The sequence below is a fragment of the Propithecus coquereli genome, unplaced genomic scaffold, assembly GCF_000956105.1.
Source record: "Propithecus coquereli isolate 6110/MARCELLA unplaced genomic scaffold, Pcoq_1.0 Scaffold743, whole genome shotgun sequence".
Classification (NCBI taxonomy): domain Eukaryota; kingdom Metazoa; phylum Chordata; class Mammalia; order Primates; family Indriidae; genus Propithecus; species Propithecus coquereli.
This window is the reverse complement of record NW_012153541.1, coordinates 334,527-352,776: the sequence shown is the minus strand read 5'-3', so window position 1 is coordinate 352,776 and position 18,250 is coordinate 334,527. Positions and strand designations below refer to the sequence as shown.

Sequence of the window (18,250 nt, the reverse complement as noted above, 5' to 3'; positions counted from 1 at the left end):
TAAATTTTCCCTATAAAACTCTACTTTAATGATATGGTTAAAATTTGGCACTTAATAATTACTGGTTTTCCATAGAAAAGCAATAGAAATTAACCTTTGAAAGTATTTTGAAAACAGATAAGGAAATTTCTTTATTATAAAATATGCAGTGAAAGACTCCTTGTCGTTGGCCTTCTTAGAACTGGGCTGCGACCTTGGCACCTGTGTATCCAAAGCAAACATTGTCTTAAGAAGGAAAAAATTAAGTATTACTTGGGATATAATTCTAGAAAACTAAAATTCTCATTAATGAAAAACTCAGGGAACTAGCAAACAATAGCATGAATTGAGCAATTTTATGAGATTCCATTTTTTGAGGAATGTTGTTAAGTTTGGCCTTAAAATAGACGCTGCTTTTCCAGCTAAGGTAGCATTGGTTTCACGTCTTGTATCTCTAACCTCCGCTGACACAGAAAACATCCCTCCCTGACGATGCCTTTGCATCGCAGACTTACTGTTGTCATAGTTATGTCTTCTCTAAAGCAAGAAGGAGCCCCTAGAAACAACAAGGCCCCCCAGAGTTCTGGGTCGGGGGTCGACACCTGTGGTCGGTCTCTGAAATCGGACACATCAACCATCAACCCACTTTCATTTCCATCTGATGTTTAAAATGGTGTGTGATAGAGGCTTTATATACGTTCTCCAGAAAGTGCCCAGCAGCCGAGCCCAGCCCCTGCGGTGTCTGGCAGGTGGTGAGCTGTGCGGTGGTGGTTCTCAGCCAGCGTCTCGCTGTTCTCATTTCTCACTCCACCCCCACCCCATTCATTTCCAGGCCTTTCCGTGGATAGTCCTCAGCCTTCTCCCTCCAGCCAGAAGAGCCCCCTGAGCCTGAGCCCTGCGCTCCAGGTGACTCTGGGCCCAGCCGAGCAGGGCCCATCCCCCCTCCTGAGCCCTGTCCTCAGCGATGCTGGCGGAGCCAGGATGGACGACGAGGACGAGCCGAAACCCAAGGTGGGCCCGACCCGAGGCAGAGGGGCCGCGGCTGGGATGGAGCCCACTGGGGAGCCTGGGGCGGGGTGTGGGCTCTGTGCCCACCCCTCCAGGAGCCTCCTGGGTAGAAAGGAGAGGCTAGGCCAGCACCCCAAGCAAAAGCTCTTCCTGAGATCCTCCGGTTACCTTCTGGGACCCTTCGGCTTCCTTTGTGTGAAGACAAGTTTCCTTGTTCATCTAGCAAACAGTTCCTGGCACCCGTGGGTTCTGGTGTCAGGCTGGGTCCTAGGGATGGGTGGGAACACGAAGGGCCCAGCCCCCGGGGCGCTTTCAGCCCCCTATTCTCCCTTCCTTCCTGCCCTCCTCCCTGCTTCCCTCTTTGCTCCTTCCTTCCCTCCTTACTTGGTCGGGCTTCCACTGCCACAATCGAGTAAGTGGGAGTGAAGATGTGGGTGCCAAGGGAGGGTTAACTGGGGGCCCGCCGTGTCTAGGGGCCAAGGGGACTCTTGGGTGGGAGACCTGACGGAGGCGGGTGGGGAGTGGAGGAGCCCGTGAGGGGGCGGTGGAGGAGGGGAGGGGTACGCGGGTGTGGGCCGCAGGCAGGGCTGAAGATTCATGGTGGAAAGTTGGGGCAGTGCCCCTGCGGATCCCTTGCCAGAGGTGACGGGAATGAGGTCACACTCCAAGAGTCTGCAGGTAGAAAGTGACTGAGCAGAGAGCCTGCTCGTTGGCGGAGCAGGGGGCACCGTGGCGTCACGGTGGCCTCTGCTTTACTGGCCTTCACCCTGCAGCCTGGGTGATGTCATGGGGAAGGCGGTCAGTGGGGTCCACCTATGGCTGTGGTTTTGCAGGTGGGCACTAGAGACGCAGAGTCCGAGGAGTTTGAGGTTGGGGAAGAGAACGGGCTGTGGATGGTGTTGGGCCTGGGATCTGCAGAGAGGAGAGACACAGGGTCCCCCGAGCAGCAGCCAGAAGGGAGAGGGGCGGTGGGGCCCTGAGTGGGAGGGGCACCCACGTCAGGTGCTGTCATTGTGATACCTCCGCACTCTGTTTGTGTTGTATCCTGAATTGGCCAAAGAAAGTCTGTTCTGTCCAAGACTGCGTCTTCCAAATGGCAGGGCCACCCTTGGAGCACTTGAGATCTCTGGGCAGGTGGCATGGGGCAGGTGCCGCCTTCCTTGGGTCCGACCCTGGGTGAGAGCAGCCCCCAGACCTGGAGGCAGCAAGGTGGACATGAGACAGGCTGCTGTGTGCGGCCCGTGGCAAGGGCAGATTCTAGTCCCTGGGCCACCACCCTGTCCTTGTCGGCTTCAACCTCGTCAGCCCAGCCTACAGAGGCCGCTGGTGGCCCCTTGGACACTCCTGTTTGTCGGGGAGACAGTAGCTGATGGACATCTTTTTCTTTATGTGTTTTGGAAGCCTAACAGCGATCTGTTTAGCTCACTGTTTCTTTGATACAAAAACAGACGTGGCTGGGAGGCGATCTGTTTTTAAAACTAAATTCTCATTCGTTACTTTTTATATTACAAAACATAGTTGGTTCTTTGGGTGGTTCTAAGGGGTGACAGCTTGTCACACCTGGGGATAATTGGGCTGATGGTATGTGGTCCTGCGAGAGGAGCTTGTTAATATGATTTGACCCGGGAAGGCCTTCTGAGATGGGGACACCGTGGGGCCTTCACAGAGCCGTGCTCTCGAGGGATTGGTGGCTGGGTCACTGCAGAAGGAGGTTCCCTCAGGCAGGCCTTGGGCTCCAGCCCCTGTGCCTGGGGACCCTTGGCTCTGGTCCAGTGTCTCCTGCCACCTCTCCTTGGGGAGCAACGCTGACTCCATTCTGCATATCTGGACGTACGTAGCAGGGCGGCATCCAGCACAGGTGGGCTCTGGAGTGGCAGGGACAGCCTTTTTTCACCACTGCCCCAAGGCGAGCCCGTTCCCTGGGCACGAAGGGGTTGCTGAGCAAACTCAGGCTTTCAGGTGAGCTGGCTAACTGCGGGCTGGTTTGGGGGTGGTGGCCACCAGTGACCCCACCAAGGCTGCAGCAGGTTGCAGGGAGGCTCCCCAGTGTTCCCGTCGGGGGATAGACCTTGTCAGGCTTCCAGCTTGCATCTGGCTGCTCAGCTGAGGGTAGAGGAGCGAGGAGCTACCTGACCCTCCGAGCCCCCAGGGTTGCCATCTTGTCCCCTCCTCCCCAGTGTCTGCCATTGACGCAGACAGGGAGACGCTCCCCTTTTTCATAGAGACTGAGGAGGACCAACAATACGCAAAAGGTGGGAAAGCCACAGATGGCAGGCGCCTCTTTCCGTGTGTGTGCGTGGGGCTGAGAGCTGTGATGGCTCACCCTGCTTTGGGCACACAGGCACTTCCTGTGGTGACAGGCGGCGAAGCTTGCAGGAATCATGCTCTCATTCCAAGACTGTCCCTTGCCGCCCACATGTCCCTCACCAGCAGCCTGGCTTGCGTGCAACTCAGGTTGGACGTCATTCCAGAAATGTGGGGGACAGAGCAGTAGCTCTTCCTTCAGGGTTTTCCTTGGGCTCACAAGGGCATAGGGTGGGCCACAGCCACCCTGGCAGCTCCTCCTGACCACTCTGCCCCTCGCATCCCTCGTCACCCACCGGCGGAGCCTGTGGAGAGAAGCCTCGTGCTCCTGGGGCTGTCCTGGACTTGCGTCTGCCTCAGCCCTGGGAGAGGCTGGTCTGGCGCTCTGAGGACTCCGTAGGAAGGTGAACGCAGTTAGGAAGCCGTCTCTCCTGCACTAGACTCTCCCCCAGGGCCCAAGGCTGACAGTTTTTGGGGTGTTAATGTCCAAAACCCCTCTCCCTTAGTTGTGTGGGGGAAGCAGGGGCCTCCCAGACCATAAACATGGGCCTCTTGGGGCCAACTCCGACCCCAGGGAGTTCACTGGGCATATAGCTTAGATGGAGAAAAGACTTTTTAAAAAGATTATACTGAATTTGGATTTGAAAGTCATTTTTAACATCATGAAGCCCAAAAAGAAAAAGTGGGAGAAGTGTAAAGGTGAAAGGTGATCCGGCTGCTCCGTGGGGTGAAGGGCCAGGGCTCCGGGCACAGGGACCAGAGCTGCGGCAGGTTCGAGCGGAACGTCTCGCTGACGGGCTTCCCTTGCGGCCAGCTGCATCGGTGCTTCCAGGGCGCCTCTGTCGCCCTTTCATCCGCAAGGGGCAGGCCGCCCCGCAGGGGTGCCCCAGCCTGTCCCGGACTGACCAGGGCACAGGGAGGATGACGTGGGCCCTGAGCCCAGCCTCCCGCCCAGCCTCCTCGGGTGCCCGGTGCCTCTCGCCCAGCGTCTGAAGCGCACTTGGACTTGCGTGGTGCAGACCCAGCCCTGTCTTCCCCCAGCACCTGCCCTGTAGCCCTCCCTGCCTGGGGTCACGGCGACTGGGCTTTCCCTCGGCTTAGGCCAAAAACTGCTGCAGTCGCTGCCACCTCTGCCCCTCACACGTCACATCCACACCAGAACTCAAGTGGGCTCAACCCGGAAGGTGTTCAGGATCCCACCCCCACCCTCCGCACGCCGTCTCGCTGGCTGGAGCGAAGTCACGTGCTGGGTTCAGGCATGTCACAGTGCACTCACAAAGGGACCCCAAAGGGCCCTTCCGGCCCACGTGGCCTGCCTTCCCCTCCAGTGACCTGTCTCAGCCCCTCCTACCACCCTGCTGCCCCCCTGCTCCAACCCCTGACCTCTGACCTGTCTGCTGGCTATCCTGGCCCTCTGAGTGAGGCTGTGGCCTGTCCCCAGACCCCGTTCCTCCAGCCCCTCCCCTGTTCTGTACTTTCCACAGCCTTTTCTGCCCTGATACGGGACTTCCTTGTTAATTTTGCGTCACTTCTTGCCTGTCTCCTCTTGGGAGGATACCAGTCGAGGGGAGCAGGGACCTTTGCTCACGGGCATGTCCCAGGTGCCTGTTCGGAGCTGGCATGTGATCCCCTGATGTTTGCACAGTGAATGCAGGGACTGTCTGCCCTAAAGAAGTCCGCGGTGTGGCGGCGGAGCGGGCAAGCTGCACGGGGCCGGAGCAGGACCGTGGTCGCCGGGAGGTGGGAGAGGATGGAGGAGGGGCTGTCGAGCTGGACCTCGACAGAGGGCAGCTCTCGGAGGGGCTCAGGCTGGGGGGCCCCTCCAGGGACAGTACACGGCACCTGCCGAGGCCGTTGTGGAGTGTGCTTTGCCAGGAATGCGGAGTTGGACGGGGTGAGAGGGTTCCCCACTGCTGACTTGCCCGTGTGGCGCCAGCACGTTGGCCAGAGACAACCCTGACAGATTTAGGAGCTCCCAGGCCTGGGCCGTGTCTCGTCCTTCCAGAAGCTGAGCCCGGGCTCAGGCCCACCTCTGCATCGAGGAAGTACTCCGATACAGGCGCATCTGGCATGTGCACTGTTGGGTCATTTTAATGACTTTCTTCCGAGTTGGGTTTAATTATAATCACACTCACACTCGTGGATCTGTGTTAACGGGCTATACCACTGGCAGTGATATCTGAACAATGATTTTTTGTCACAAAACCAAAAATAAGCTTCAACCCTGTTTACATATATTATTTGAACAGCAATTCTCTTCTCCAAAAGAATTAACATAAAATGAGAAAAACATTTGAGGGAGATACACCTGGGCTTAATTGTGACTATGGTTTTACTCAGAAATAAATCCCTTCAGGAATTAGGGATGAAAACCCTGTGAAGACGTTAACTTAAGTGGAAGAAAGCAAGTGCTAGAAACTTCAGGCCCTCCCCAAACAGGGCGACGTCCCATAGACACATGCTCACAGCTTGTCTCTGCTTCTTTCAGCGCACGCCTGCCGACGAGGCCTATTTCATAGCAAAGGAGATTCTTGCTACAGAGCGAACATACCTGAAAGATTTAGAAGTTATTACTGTGGTATGAAAGTCCTTGATTACTTTGATTTTTTTCTTAATGTGTCTTAAATCTAAACACAGACAGAGGCTCCATCCTGAGAAATATCTTTTGATAATCATGAGACTTACATGTGTATATTTTATTAAATATATCTGCCTTAAAACATTTATTCTGAGGCAGGTCAGAACGTTGAGGTCCGAGTTTTTGTGAAGCAGTAAAGATGGGAATGTGCCGTTTGAAACTCTTGACCTAGAGTTGTTTTCTTATTGAAAATTGGGTGGTCAGCAGAGGATGGCTGTAGTGCTGATCTGAGCCGTCTTTGTACACGGTGACTGGAGGGTTGTTGCTGGCTGTTCTGTGGTCACAGGCCCTCGGGGGCACAGTTTCTCTCCCACAAGGGCCAAGCCTCCTGTCACACCGAGTTCCTCCCACAGTGGTTCCGCAGCGCAGTGGTCAAGGAGGACGCCATGCCTGCAGCGCTGATGAGCCTGCTCTTCTCCAACATCGATCCCATCTATGAGTTCCACAGAGGCTTCCTGCGTGAGGTGGAGCAGAGGCTGGCACTCTGGTAACACCACCACACACTGGGCAGCCCCGTGTCCTGGGCCCCACACACAGGAGACCCCACATTGATAGCCCCCATGTCCTAGACCCCCCACAGCACACCGGTGGCCCCCTCACCCTGGACCCCCACAAGGGTCGCCCCTGAGTCTTGGACCCCGACGTGAGCAGCCCCCGCCCTCATCACCGTCACCGCTCTCAAGACTTCCCTTCTTCAGAAACTAATTCAGAAGAACCACTATTTCGTTAAATTACATTTTAAAGTCCTGTGGGAAGAGGTAGAAATGTAATAATAATCTTTATTCATTCTATTCTAGAAGAGAATGAAAGGAGCAAGTTAATAGTGACTGACCCTTTTGTAGGCTCGTTATCTTTTTTAGAGAATGGCCACACTGTAATAATTCTGTCAAGCGCAGGCCCGGACTTGGGCCTTCTGCCTCAGAGCGTCTCCTGGACACTGGGCTGACTGATCAGGCAGCCGGTCACACCAGCATGAAATTGCGGTACCTTCCACAAGCGTTCACAGGCTTTGAACTTCTTTGTTCCTCTTTTCTCCAGGGAAGGGCCCTCCAATGCCCACACCAAAGGTGGTCATCAACGAATCGGGGACATCCTGCTCAGGAACATGCGACAGTTAAAGGTAGGACGAGTTTGCCTGGTGGCTCCAGGCCTAGCACGAGTACTGAGGATGAAAGTGCATCCGTCCTTCCCCTCGGAACAGCCTTCCTCAGACCGGCTCCCCTCAGGCCAGCGTTCTCCTCAGGCTAGCAGTCACCTCAGAACCGTGATCACCCTGGAATAGCGTCCTCTCAGAACAGCAGTCGCCTCAGACCAGATCCCCTCAGGACCGAGATCACCTCAGACCAGCATCTCCTCTGACCAGGGTGCCCTCAGGCCACCATTCCCTTCGGACAGTGATCACCTCAGAACAGTCACCTCAGACCAGGGACCCCCTCAGACCAGGCGACCTCAGGACCGCGATCACCCTAGACCAGGGTCACCTCAGACAAAGGTCCCTTCAGAATAGATACCACCTCAGACCAGGGTCCCCTTGGAACAGGGTCTCCTCAAGCCAACAATCACCTCAGACCAGGGTTACCTTAGGACAGATACCACCTCAGACCAGAGGCCCTTCAGGTCAGCAATCGCCTCAGACCAGCATCCCCTCAGGAGAGTGATCAGTGGCAGACCAGGGTGCCCTGAGGCCAAGCGATCACCCCAGACCAGTCTCCCCACAGGACATAGATCACTTCAGACTAGGATCCCCTTAGACCAGGGTCCCCTCAGACCAAGTCCCCTCAGGACAGAGATTGCCTCAGACCAGGGTCCTCTCAGACCAGGGTCTCTCTCAGGACAGGGTCCCTCAGAATAGGATATCTGCCAGGATATGGTCCCCCAGAACAGAGTCCTCAGAAGATCACAACATGGTCCCCCCTCAGGACAGGGTCCCCCCAGGACAACATTCCCCTCAGGACAGGATCTCCCTTAGGACAGAGTCCCCCAGAACAGGGTTTTCCTAGGACAGGGTCTCCACCAGTACAGGGTTCCCTGGGGACAGAGTGCCCATAGCTGGTGTGGGGAGGACGGGGCTGCTGGGCTCATTGTCCGGGGTCTCCTTCGGGTGTTGGAGCTCTGTGGGGGCGTGTGCCTAGGAAGACAGGGTCAGTGCCAGGTAGGCAGCGAGATGTCCCTCCACTAGGACCAGTTGCCACAGGTGTTCACGTCCACAGTGCAGGTGCACATTCACTGTTCAGGGGTCTTCCGCTTGCTAAACAGACACGGGACATCCCCTCGTGCTGCACACGCTCACCACGGCAGCCCTGAGGTGCAGTGACTCCGCAGCCACTTGCTGCTGTGACCACTCCTGGGCTGCCTCCTCCTCCATCCCTGTCCTGTCCACTTCCCCCCAGTCCTGCTGGACTCTGGCTACACCCGACACCTAGAATTTACTGTGTTCTGTCTTCCGATTGCCCCCACTTAAAGAGTTATATTCTGCTCAGACCCCCCTTCCTACCCTGATGCTTTTTTGGGTTTCGAGCCAAGTTGATTAGAAAGTTCTATCTATCCCAAAAGCAGTTGCACTAATTTAAAACTGAAATACGTACAAATCTGGTTGCTCAAGTTTGTCATACCACACTGGTCATCTTTAATGTTCATTACAATAAGTTGGTTTAGTAACAAAACCTTCTAGAAGGTACCGACTACTTTAGTTTAATATGTCCGCGTAACACGCAGAATCTATACATGTGTCCACTTGACATGTGTTGTAAAACTGTCAGGCATGGTTATTCCCACTACTGGGTCAGCACGACCACTTTGCTCTGCCCTTGAGGGAAGCTTCTGGAGCCAGCACTGAGACCGGGCCAAGCTCGAGCAGGCTGTTTAACCTTGGCCCAGTGCTCGCTCACTGTGTCCCACAAGGCGAGCTGTGGCCCTCCCCGCCTCAGTTCTTCGCTGTAAAGCGAGGAGGAGGCCACCGGTCCATTCACAGCATGAGAAGCGGGCACAGCCGGCAGAGGGCCTGGTGTCTGGCTGCAGTGAGGCACAGGTCCCGGCCGAGTCTGCGACGGGCGAGACAAGCTCCGGCCCACGCACGCTGGGCCGCTCGTCCCTGGGTGCCGCGCTGGGATTTCCAGGCGGCGTGCAAAGTCCACCATGGGAATTCTGTCCAGGCGAGCAGGCTGCTTCCCGACCGGATCCCTCTTCCCTGTCTCCTGACCTACACACTCTCCTTCTGTGCCTCCACAGGAGTTTACCAGCTATTTCCAAAGACATGACGAGGTCCTGACAGAACTGGAAAAGGCCACCAAACGCTTTAAGAAGCTGGAGGCGGTGTACAAAGAGTTTGAGCTCCAGAAGGTTTGCTACCTGCCGCTCAACACATTCCTGCTGAAGCCCATCCAGCGGCTGGTGCACTACCGCCTGCTGCTGAGCCGGCTGTGCGGGTCCTACGCCCCCGGGCACCACGACTATGCCGACTGCCACGGTGAGTGTGGGCGCCAGGCCCTCGCATCTCGAGGGCTGCCGTGGCCAAGAGGCAGCAGTGGCTTCGGCAAACCTGCGGGCCGCTTCCGTAACTGGGAAGCACCGGGTCTCTGCCCCAGGAGGGCCAGGGACTGCGGCGGTCGGCTCTGGCTGCTGGCGGGGAGCACGTCCCGGGCAACACCAGGTCTTAGCCTGTTCCGCTCCACCACCCTAGGGCCAGGTGCCTCTCAGTCCCAAACCTGAGCATCCAGGGGAAGACCTCTGATTGCCCTGCATGGGTCACAGGGAGTGGGGTGCTGTGACCAGGGCAGTCTCCTGCCAGGGTCCCCCACAGCTCCCACAAATGCACCAGGGAGCCGGGTACAACTTCCAGAGTGACCTGTTGCTGGTGAGTACTTCTGTCCTGGGGGCCTGGCTCTAAAACGTACAGATGTTGGCCAAGGTGGCCTGTTAGAAATTTCTGACATAGATGGACTTTGTCACTTTGATTTGTGCTAAAGGGATGAAAGAATAAACTCGGACGTTTTTAACCTACAAATATGACTTCTATTTGTAGTGTAAATTTTGTGCGAGAAATTGCTGTCAGATTTTTACAAGTAGATTACCATTGTCAATACAAGTGTAAGATGAAAAAATATTTAGCGTTTCCTTGTATCTGGTTTCCCGTAACCTCGAATGGACGTAAATGACGTGCTGTCTATCAAGAAACCAGACGGGCCGTAGGATGTTGAATTCTCTTCCTCTTCATTCTTAATTAATGTTTCATGTTTGCTAAAAACGAAAAGGACAAAATTATATTTTAAAAAACACTTTAAAGCATTTTAAGGGAAATGTGAAATAATTACAGTACGTTTGAACATTTCTCGTCGTCAGGCACGTCGCATGGTATCACGAGGCAGGCACAGTGCTGGGCAGAGGGTGGCCGGGCCCAGGTGGTCGGGGAGGCCGTGCCGAGTGCAGAGAACTGGGCCAGGTCCCCACGAACCACGTGCTCAGTGGACCTGGGGGAGTCCCTGTCCCTTAGGACCTGGCAGGTTCCTCATCAGTAAAACTTACCCAGAGGCTGGTACAGAAACTGCGTGAGGCCGTGAAGGTGGTCTGTAAGTTGCTTGTGCAGCGCAACGTTGGTAACCACCCACCTCGACAGGTTTGCTCCAGGCTCCGGCCATCTCTGGAGAGCTTGGGAAGCCCGGTGGCTAACTCGCCTCTCAGCTGACCCTTTCCCACCGTGAGCCCCTGCGGGCGCAGGCGTGGCTGTCAAGAGGGGCCTTCTTGGGAGACGCCCCTGGGTGTGCAGACGCCACCAGCCACCTTGGTCCTCCTGGAAATTGAACTGGACTCTCTTGGACAAAAGGGGGTGCCTTTAGGTTGGGGCTTGGAGAAGGCGGCCTTGAATTTTTATTTATCCTTCATTTCCGTGAGGGCTTCCCAAGAGCATGTGGCCTTGCTAGGTGCTACATGGCTTCGGCTGGTATAGCATGTATGTCGATCTGTTGACACCCCCACCTGCTCTGCTGCTGCTGTGGCTTCTGTGGGGGACACCGAAGAGGCACAGGGGACAATAAGCACATCAGCTGACGTTAGGTCTGGAACGGTCCCTAGTGCCAACCCAAGTCCCACGCAGAGCCCGGGCCGCAGTCCAGGCTTCTGGCCCTGCACTCCGTGGACACGGCGTCGAGGGCAGGGCGGCGCTGGGCTCTCCAGAGCAAAGGCGCAGGGCCAGGTAGCTGCACAGTGCGTGAGCCCAGCGCCGGGCGTCCGGGAGGACAGGCTTAGGCTCAAGTTGGGTCGTGAAGGACGGCCAAGCTGGGGGAGAGGCGAGCAGGGGTGAGGGAAGGACAGAAGCTTAGGCATCTGCACGGAGCAGACGCCAGCTACCGCGGCTGGCCGCCCCGTAGACCTGCGCCGGCATCACGGAAGCTTTCCCTGACGTTTTCAGCGTCACATGCACGTGATCCGTGAAAGGGTAATTCGGCCATTTGTCATGACAACCTCTCCATGTGCTTCACTCTTTTCTGACTTTATTCTCCGAAAGCTGTGAAGGGGGTGTTGTCACCTCCACTGAAGAGCATAGAGCTGGAGCTGTCACAGGACTTCAGGCTGACAGATGTGCCCCGGGCAAGGGCCAAGTGCAGGGCAGTGCTGGGGGAGGGCTGTGGGCCTCGTCCCGCTGTGCTCACGGGAGCCACGAAGCACTGTGGCCAGGCAGCAGGAGGGAGTCGATAGGACGGGGGAGAGAGTGGGCTCCGCTGCGGTCCCAGCGAGGAACATCAGCCGCTACGCGCCAGGCAGTGTCGGAGGCCGGGCCAGGGCCAGCCAAGCAGCCCTTCCCACACGGCCTGCTCAGGTCAGGGCTGGAAGACCACTCTTAGTGTCTGCTTTTGTGTTTGTCTTAATAAGTTTCCCTTCTTGACTATAAACCTCCTATCTTTGCTCAAGCTATAAGATTAGCATCTGTTCCTCCGTTCAAAGAGAAAATTACAGTTGTTTAGAAGGTGCAAATCATTTAGCTGTCAACATGCAGTAAATCATTTTCCTTAAAGAACAAATACTGCCTTACCCACGACGTTAAAGAGTTATTTTCCTTCGTCTTTCTCTTTACCAAGCCAGAGTAGTGGCTAGTCAATGGTTTGGGCTGAACAAAGTCAAAGTCTCAGCGCTACCCGCAGGAACCTGTACTTTCCGAGTGGCGCCTGGTGGCTAAGCGCGGTGGCCCTGCGAGGCACCGTGCCAGTTGCTGTCACCAGGTGGTGGGTGGGGAGTCTGTCCACACTGCTGCCCGGGAGCCTGCACTGAGGTGTCTCTCTGTGCAGACGCCCTGAAGGCCATCACAGAAGTGACCGCCACGCTGCAGAACAGCCTGGTGCGGCTGGAGAACCTCCAGAAGCTGACGGAGCTGCAGCGGGACCTGGTGGGCGTGGACAGTCTCATCACTCCCGGCAGGGTGAGTGGCCTTGCTCTGGGGGAGCCTGCGAGCTGCTCTGTCTTTTCATACTGACATATAACCAATAAAATATATCTCAATAAATTATATTGAGATGTAATTCACATACAACAAAATTCACCCTTTGAAAGTGTATTATGTAGTAGTTTTTAGTATATTCACAAGGCTGTGCAACCATCACTATCTAATTCAGAACATTTTCTATTTTTTATTCAAGGTTTTTATTTTGATTCAATTATAAGCAAACAGCAGAATTAATACAACATTCAGCAACTCTAAATCAGCTTCTCTTACCCAGGGAAGATTGGTCAATTTAAGGGACACAGATTTAAGGATTCCCGATAACCTCGGCTAGCACTGCCGGCCACGGCTGCGCCGCAGCAAAGCACTCCCCGTAGCTCGTCCCAGGATTGCGCTTTGAAGGGGCCGGAGCCGGACACTGACGCCTGTTAAGCCGTAATCCAGAACATTTTCACCACTGCAGAATGAAACCTTCACGCCCGTTAGCAGTCGCTCTCCACTGCCCCTCCCTCACCCTGGCAACCACTGATCCACTTTCTGTCTCTAAGGAGTTGCCTGTTCTGGGTATTTCATGGAAATTGAATCATATGTTACGTGGCCTTTGTGACTGGCTTCCTTCACCCAAAATGTTTTCAGGGTTCGTGCATGTCGTAGCTTAGATCAGTACTTCATTCCTTTTTCTTTTTTTTTTTTTTTGGTAGAGATGGGGTCTCACTATGTTGCCCAGGCTGGTCTTGAACTCCTGGCCTCAAACGATCCTCCCGCCTCAGGCTTCCAAAGTGCTAGGATTACAGGCGTGAGCCACTGCGCCCAGCTGAGTACTTCATTCCTTTTTGTGGCTGAATTATATTCCATCCTACATGTACCACATGTTCATCCATTCATCTGTTGATGGACACTTGAGTTTCCACTTTTTGGCTATTATGAATAGTGCTGCTATGAATATTCGTGTACAAGTTTTATGTGGACATATGTTTTCAATTATCTTTGGCATTTTGAGTTAATTTTTATCTATGGTATGAGGTAGGGGTCCAACTCCACTCTTTTGCATGTGGACATCCAGCTGCCCCGCACCGTCTGCTGAACTGGCGTGGCACCCTTGTAGGAGATCAGTGGACCACGGGGTCTGGATCTATTTCTGGACGCTCCATTCCATGGTCTTTGTGTCTGTTGGGCTGCTATTTTCTGTCACCAGAGCTTTTTGCTTTGAACTCAACACTATCAATGTAAGAAAGAAAATCGTTGCCAGAATTTGATGAAAGGCCAGCCGTGGTGGCTCACGCCTGTGATCCCAGCACTCTGTGAGGCCGAGGCGGGAGGATCGCTTGGGCCCAGGTCAGGGGTTGCAGTGAGCTGTGATGACACCACTGCACTCCCGGCCAGGCAACAGAGCAAGACCCTGTCTCCAAAAATAAATAAAAGTTAAAAATTGCATGGATAGGTTTCCTGTCTAAACACAAACATGTGTGCATTAGAGTGTGTGTATAAATCGTGTTTCTGCGTTAGCCTTACTAGAAGAAGGTACTGAGAACATGGAACTGCGAGCTCAGAAAATGAGATAGACTAGAATGTACAGGAAGGTTATGAGAGTTTGCGCTTATGGAGTTTGGGCTTTGATGGATACTAAGATCATTCTGTTTCTTTTTCTCCTTGGCTAGTGCTGCTGGCGGGAAACTGGAGGTGGGGGCTTGGTTACACATTGTCATTTCTCCTAATGGCCCCAGGGAGTTGTCACGGAAGAGACAAATAAGCCAGCCACATAGGGCAGTGGGGCTGCAGGCTGCCCACCCTCTGAGCTAGCGGGTGGTGAGGACCAACGGGCCCAGCTGCCCAGCGCAAGGCCCTGCATGCAGTAGGTACCTTGCAAATTCTGGCCACTGTAACTGCTGTAATTAGACAAAATCTCCAAAGTCCTTAGAACCCAGGGTTTCTTGTCTCCCTGAGTTAAACGTGTGTCAGTCCAGAGACAGAAACCGTCCCAGCTGTCCGAGCAGAGGGCTGTTAACTAGGCTCAGGGTTGCTAGGCGCCAGCGGCAGGCAGCCTGGGAGGAGGCAGGTGGTGGGAGAACCAAGTGGGAGCAGCAGGTGCTGCCCCAGGGCTGGGGAACGGGCCAGGCCAGGTCTTCAGACCCAAAGGCTTGGCGAGGGGCCCGTGGAGCTGAAGCTCAGGGAAGCGGGCACCCCGGGCCGGGGGCGCACACCTGGCGGGGCTCTGAAGAAGGGCCTGCTGCTCGGCGAGTTCTCGGGTCTCCACGGGGCGATGACACTGGCTCTGCAAGGAAACCCGACAGCCAGGACTGGCGCCCGCGGCTGGGGTGAAGCAGCTCCCGGAACCTGCCGGCTTTCCCTTCTTGCCCTTGGGCCCGTCTTGCCCTCGGGGAGGGTAGGCTTGGAGTGAGAGACGCAGCCCGGTACGCAGAAGCACCTGTGCGACGTGCGGACAGACCTTCCCCCAGGCTGGTCACCTTGCTGTGCCGTGAGGATGCCCTGCACACGCGTTCCTGTCTGTGCCTTGCACAGAACACTGGGCTGCTCACACTGCACGTCCTCAGGCACATGGGCTCCAGAACAGTCCGCGCTAGAGCTGCTGTGGGCCTTCCAGGGCCACCCCCTGCCCTCAGCACGGGTGTTAGGGACCTCGCAAGGCAGGGGTGTGCGGCGCCTGGCAGTGAGGCTCCCGGCGCGGGTGGGAAAGGGAGAAGGCTCCCAAGAGACCTGGGGGAATCCCGGCCAGGAGGGGGCGGGCGCAGGACCCTCCGCGCTCCACAGAGAGAGGACGCGGCGCGGAGACCGCGGACCTCCTCCCAGAGCTTCAGCCCCTCATTCCCTTGGAAGTTAGAGCCTTTGTGGTATTAGGGATTCTTTTTTCTTACTTTATGCGCTGGGGCAGCTAACTCAGGTTGCTCGGTAACACTTGTGGGGACCCTCCCCTTCTCCCCCCATTCCTCAGACCTGCTCTGCCCAGTTTTTCTCAAAGCAGACTCAGGTGGCACCTTTGTGGCGGAACCTTCCAGAAGCCTCTCCTCACCAAGAACACCCTTCACTTTCCCTCTTGGTCATCTCAGGCTCCAGAGCTCCTGGCCCAGGGCGTTGCTCAGCAGACGGCTTTGGGGACTGAATTCATTGGCACCAGGACAGGACGTGGTGGCCGAGGGCGCTGCTGAAGGCAGGGTGGCCGGTCCCCACACGCGGCCTGGCCAGCGTGCACCCGCAGCCACCCTTGGCCACCTCAGAGGGGACCCGTCTGTGTCTTTCAGGAGTTCATCCGGGAGGGCTGCCTGCACAAGCTCACCAAGAAGGGCCTGCAGCAGAGGATGTTCTTTCTGGTGGGTTCTCTCCTGCGTAAGCCGCGCGACCCCAGAGAGGCAGGTTGCAGTTCTGTTAGGAAGCTGTGCCGGTGGCACCTGGCAGCTTTGGCTCAGGTGGGCGGCATCAGTCACCGTGTGGAGGATGCGGAACGGCTGCTCCGCCCGCCAGGGCCGCCTCCTGCCCTCCCCCGGCTCTGCGCACCTGTCGCAGGACAAGCAGAAGCCAGACGTGGAGAGGCCCACACGCTGTGGCTGCAGGAAGCTTCTACGAATGGCCCAGCGGCCAAGGGTCCTACTGCTGGCCCGGAGCACCGGGTTCAGCTCCAGAGACCAGGGACCCCCAGCCCGTCCTCATCCCACCAGGTCCCTTTCGTGCCCTCCCTTCCCCGGGCCTCAGTCAGTGGATTCCAACCCGGACCCCGTGGATGAGGAGGCCGAGTCACCACCAGCCAGAGTCCCTCCTGCCTCCAGCCGGTGAACCAGGTGGCCCTGGTGGCCCTGGGGCTGGCCCGTGTGGTATTTCTTATTTCTGGTCAAAATGATCAAATGAATGAAATAAAAGTCCCTTTTTGCCAGAAATCTCCAACAAGCTGAAAGGATCTGACGGCCACATGGCGGGCCCCTGGAGGCTGGCTGCTAAGACGGCGTAGCTTTCTCGCCCGTTTCCAGTCTGTCTCTAAAGCTCCCGTCTCTCAGTTCTCAGACATGCTGCTCTACACCAGCAGAGGCGTCGCGGGGACTAGCCACTTCCGGATCCGGGGCCTCCTCCCGCTCCGAGGCATGCTGGTGAGTGGCGTCGGCCCTGCCTGCCTGGTGCGCTGGGCGGGGCACTGCCCACCCCCGCGTGCAGATGCGGATCCCGGCCCGCTGGGGTGGAAGCACCTGCTGGGCTTCCTTGGCTGTGCCCGTCCAGCCCCTCGTGGTCACTGCTCTCATGATGCCCACGTGGCTCCCTCCAGGGCGGCCTGGGACCCTCTGGGCTCAGCGTGGCCTCTGGCAGCACAAGGCCTGCTCCGCCAGCTCCGAGTGAGCCTTCGCAGGGCTTCCTCCTCGGCCACGCCGTGCTTGTGACATTCTCCCACAGGTCACGTGAGGCTTCAGTTTGCCCTTTGACCTAGCGTGGGATTCCGCCACCTGAACAGTCACATGCTTGGCGTCCGCTCCTTGGGGGCCGGACACAGAGCTGTTCTGGCTGAGCTCCTCGGGTGGGCCAGCCGGCCGGACCAGTGACACTTCCATTCTGTCTCCTGAGGGGCGGAAATGCTTCATTTTAATGCGATGCAGTTTGTCAGCCGTGTCCTTTGTGGTCCCTGCTTTCCGTGGTCGACGAAAACCCAGTCCTCGGTGGTGGGAGGCTCACGTACGGCCCCGGGCTCGCTGCCCCTTCCCTGAAGGTGGGGGCCACGTCCGGGTCTGGCCACAGGGTGGGCCCTTGGCCCGGGACAGCTGCTGCGGCGAACATGCCCCGCGGCCCCACCGGGCCTCCACGCGGGGTCCACTGGCTGGGGCTCTGACGCCCAGCTCCGTCCGGCCCCCGGCTCTGCTGCCTGGTCGCCGCAGCGGCCCCTCCCGCTCCTTCCAGGCTGCCGCCTGCCCGCGGTTGTCCGTGACGCTCACTCTGTCCTCTGGGCCTCGGCAGGGAGGTTGGTCTGAATGGCCTCATCTGCCATCCCTGGAACAGACCCCGTCTGTTTTAAAATTACACTTTTATTATAGAAAAAATACCTGAAAATGTAAAATAAAAGCAGTTCATAGTTCCGCCACCCAGCAGTACCGCAAGGGCGTTCTGCAACGCGCCCAGTGTCCTTGTCCCCGGGGGCGTCACCTGCCACAGGCTCTCTTGTAACCCGTGCTTTCGCTCAGCGTTTTGTCACGAGCATCTCGTGTCCCTGAGCCGTCCTCGTGGCAGAGACGACCCCGTCCCGTCACCAGGCTCTGGGCTGCGACTAGTTGTGGAGGCCTGTGGGTGGCGCTGGTCGGCCTCGTCTGTCCGCACACCCTTAATCGTGTCTTTAAGATTGATCCCAAAATGCAGATTCGTTTGCGCAAAGGGTCCACGTGCGTTTACAGCCCTGAGCGCTGCTGCTAAAGCCGGCAGCTGGGTGTGGACGTGCGGCTCCCGCAGCGCAGAGCGCGGGCGCCAGGCGCCGTCCGCTCCTCATCCCCAGGTGGTGAGTTGAGCGGCCCGCTGCTTCCCTTGGCATCCCACCGGGTCGTCGGGCAACCTGGCTCCCACTTCCTGGCGCTGTTTTCCTCTCTGGGCTCCACGTGAGCTTTCTGTACACGTTTGCGAAGCCTTTATGTAAAAACGCCAGCCAACCCCTAAGGTCAGGAACCCCTTTCTCAGTCAGTGCCTGCCTCCTCCTCCTCCTCCTCCTCCTGCCGCCTGGCTTCACCTGGCACAGTTCAAACTCCATCCCGGCGGGCCGTGTACCTCATTCTGGAGCGGCTTCTGGCACGGAGAGGGCACCCAGCAAATGCTTGTTGGAGGAGTGGATTTAGACATTTGTTGTCTACAGATGCTCCTTGACTTAGGAAAATAACATAAATCAAAAATGCACTGAATACACCTCCGCTTTGAGT

At 56.5% G+C, this 18,250-nt stretch overlaps 1 protein-coding gene across 2 annotated transcripts in view; it reads left to right on the top strand.

Moving 5' to 3' along the window:
• FARP2 (FERM, RhoGEF and pleckstrin domain protein 2) overlaps window positions 1-18,250 on the top strand; it is a 111,192-nt gene that overhangs the window by 87,450 nt on the left and 5,492 nt on the right. The window contains exons 14-21 of one of the 2 annotated variants that reach the window (XM_012661941.1): window positions 812-990; window positions 5,780-5,869; window positions 6,283-6,416; window positions 6,968-7,049; window positions 9,158-9,395; window positions 12,208-12,338; window positions 15,617-15,685; window positions 16,364-16,453. In XM_012661941.1, the coding sequence (XP_012517395.1) occupies window positions 812-990; window positions 5,780-5,869; window positions 6,283-6,416; window positions 6,968-7,049; window positions 9,158-9,395; window positions 12,208-12,338; window positions 15,617-15,685; window positions 16,364-16,453 (1,013 nt within the window). Of the gene's footprint in view, window positions 1-811; window positions 991-5,779; window positions 5,870-6,282; window positions 6,417-6,967; window positions 7,050-9,157; window positions 9,783-12,207; window positions 12,339-15,616; window positions 15,686-16,363; window positions 16,454-18,250 lie in introns of those variants that run through there. The other variant, XR_001138204.1, reaches the window with a different exon arrangement.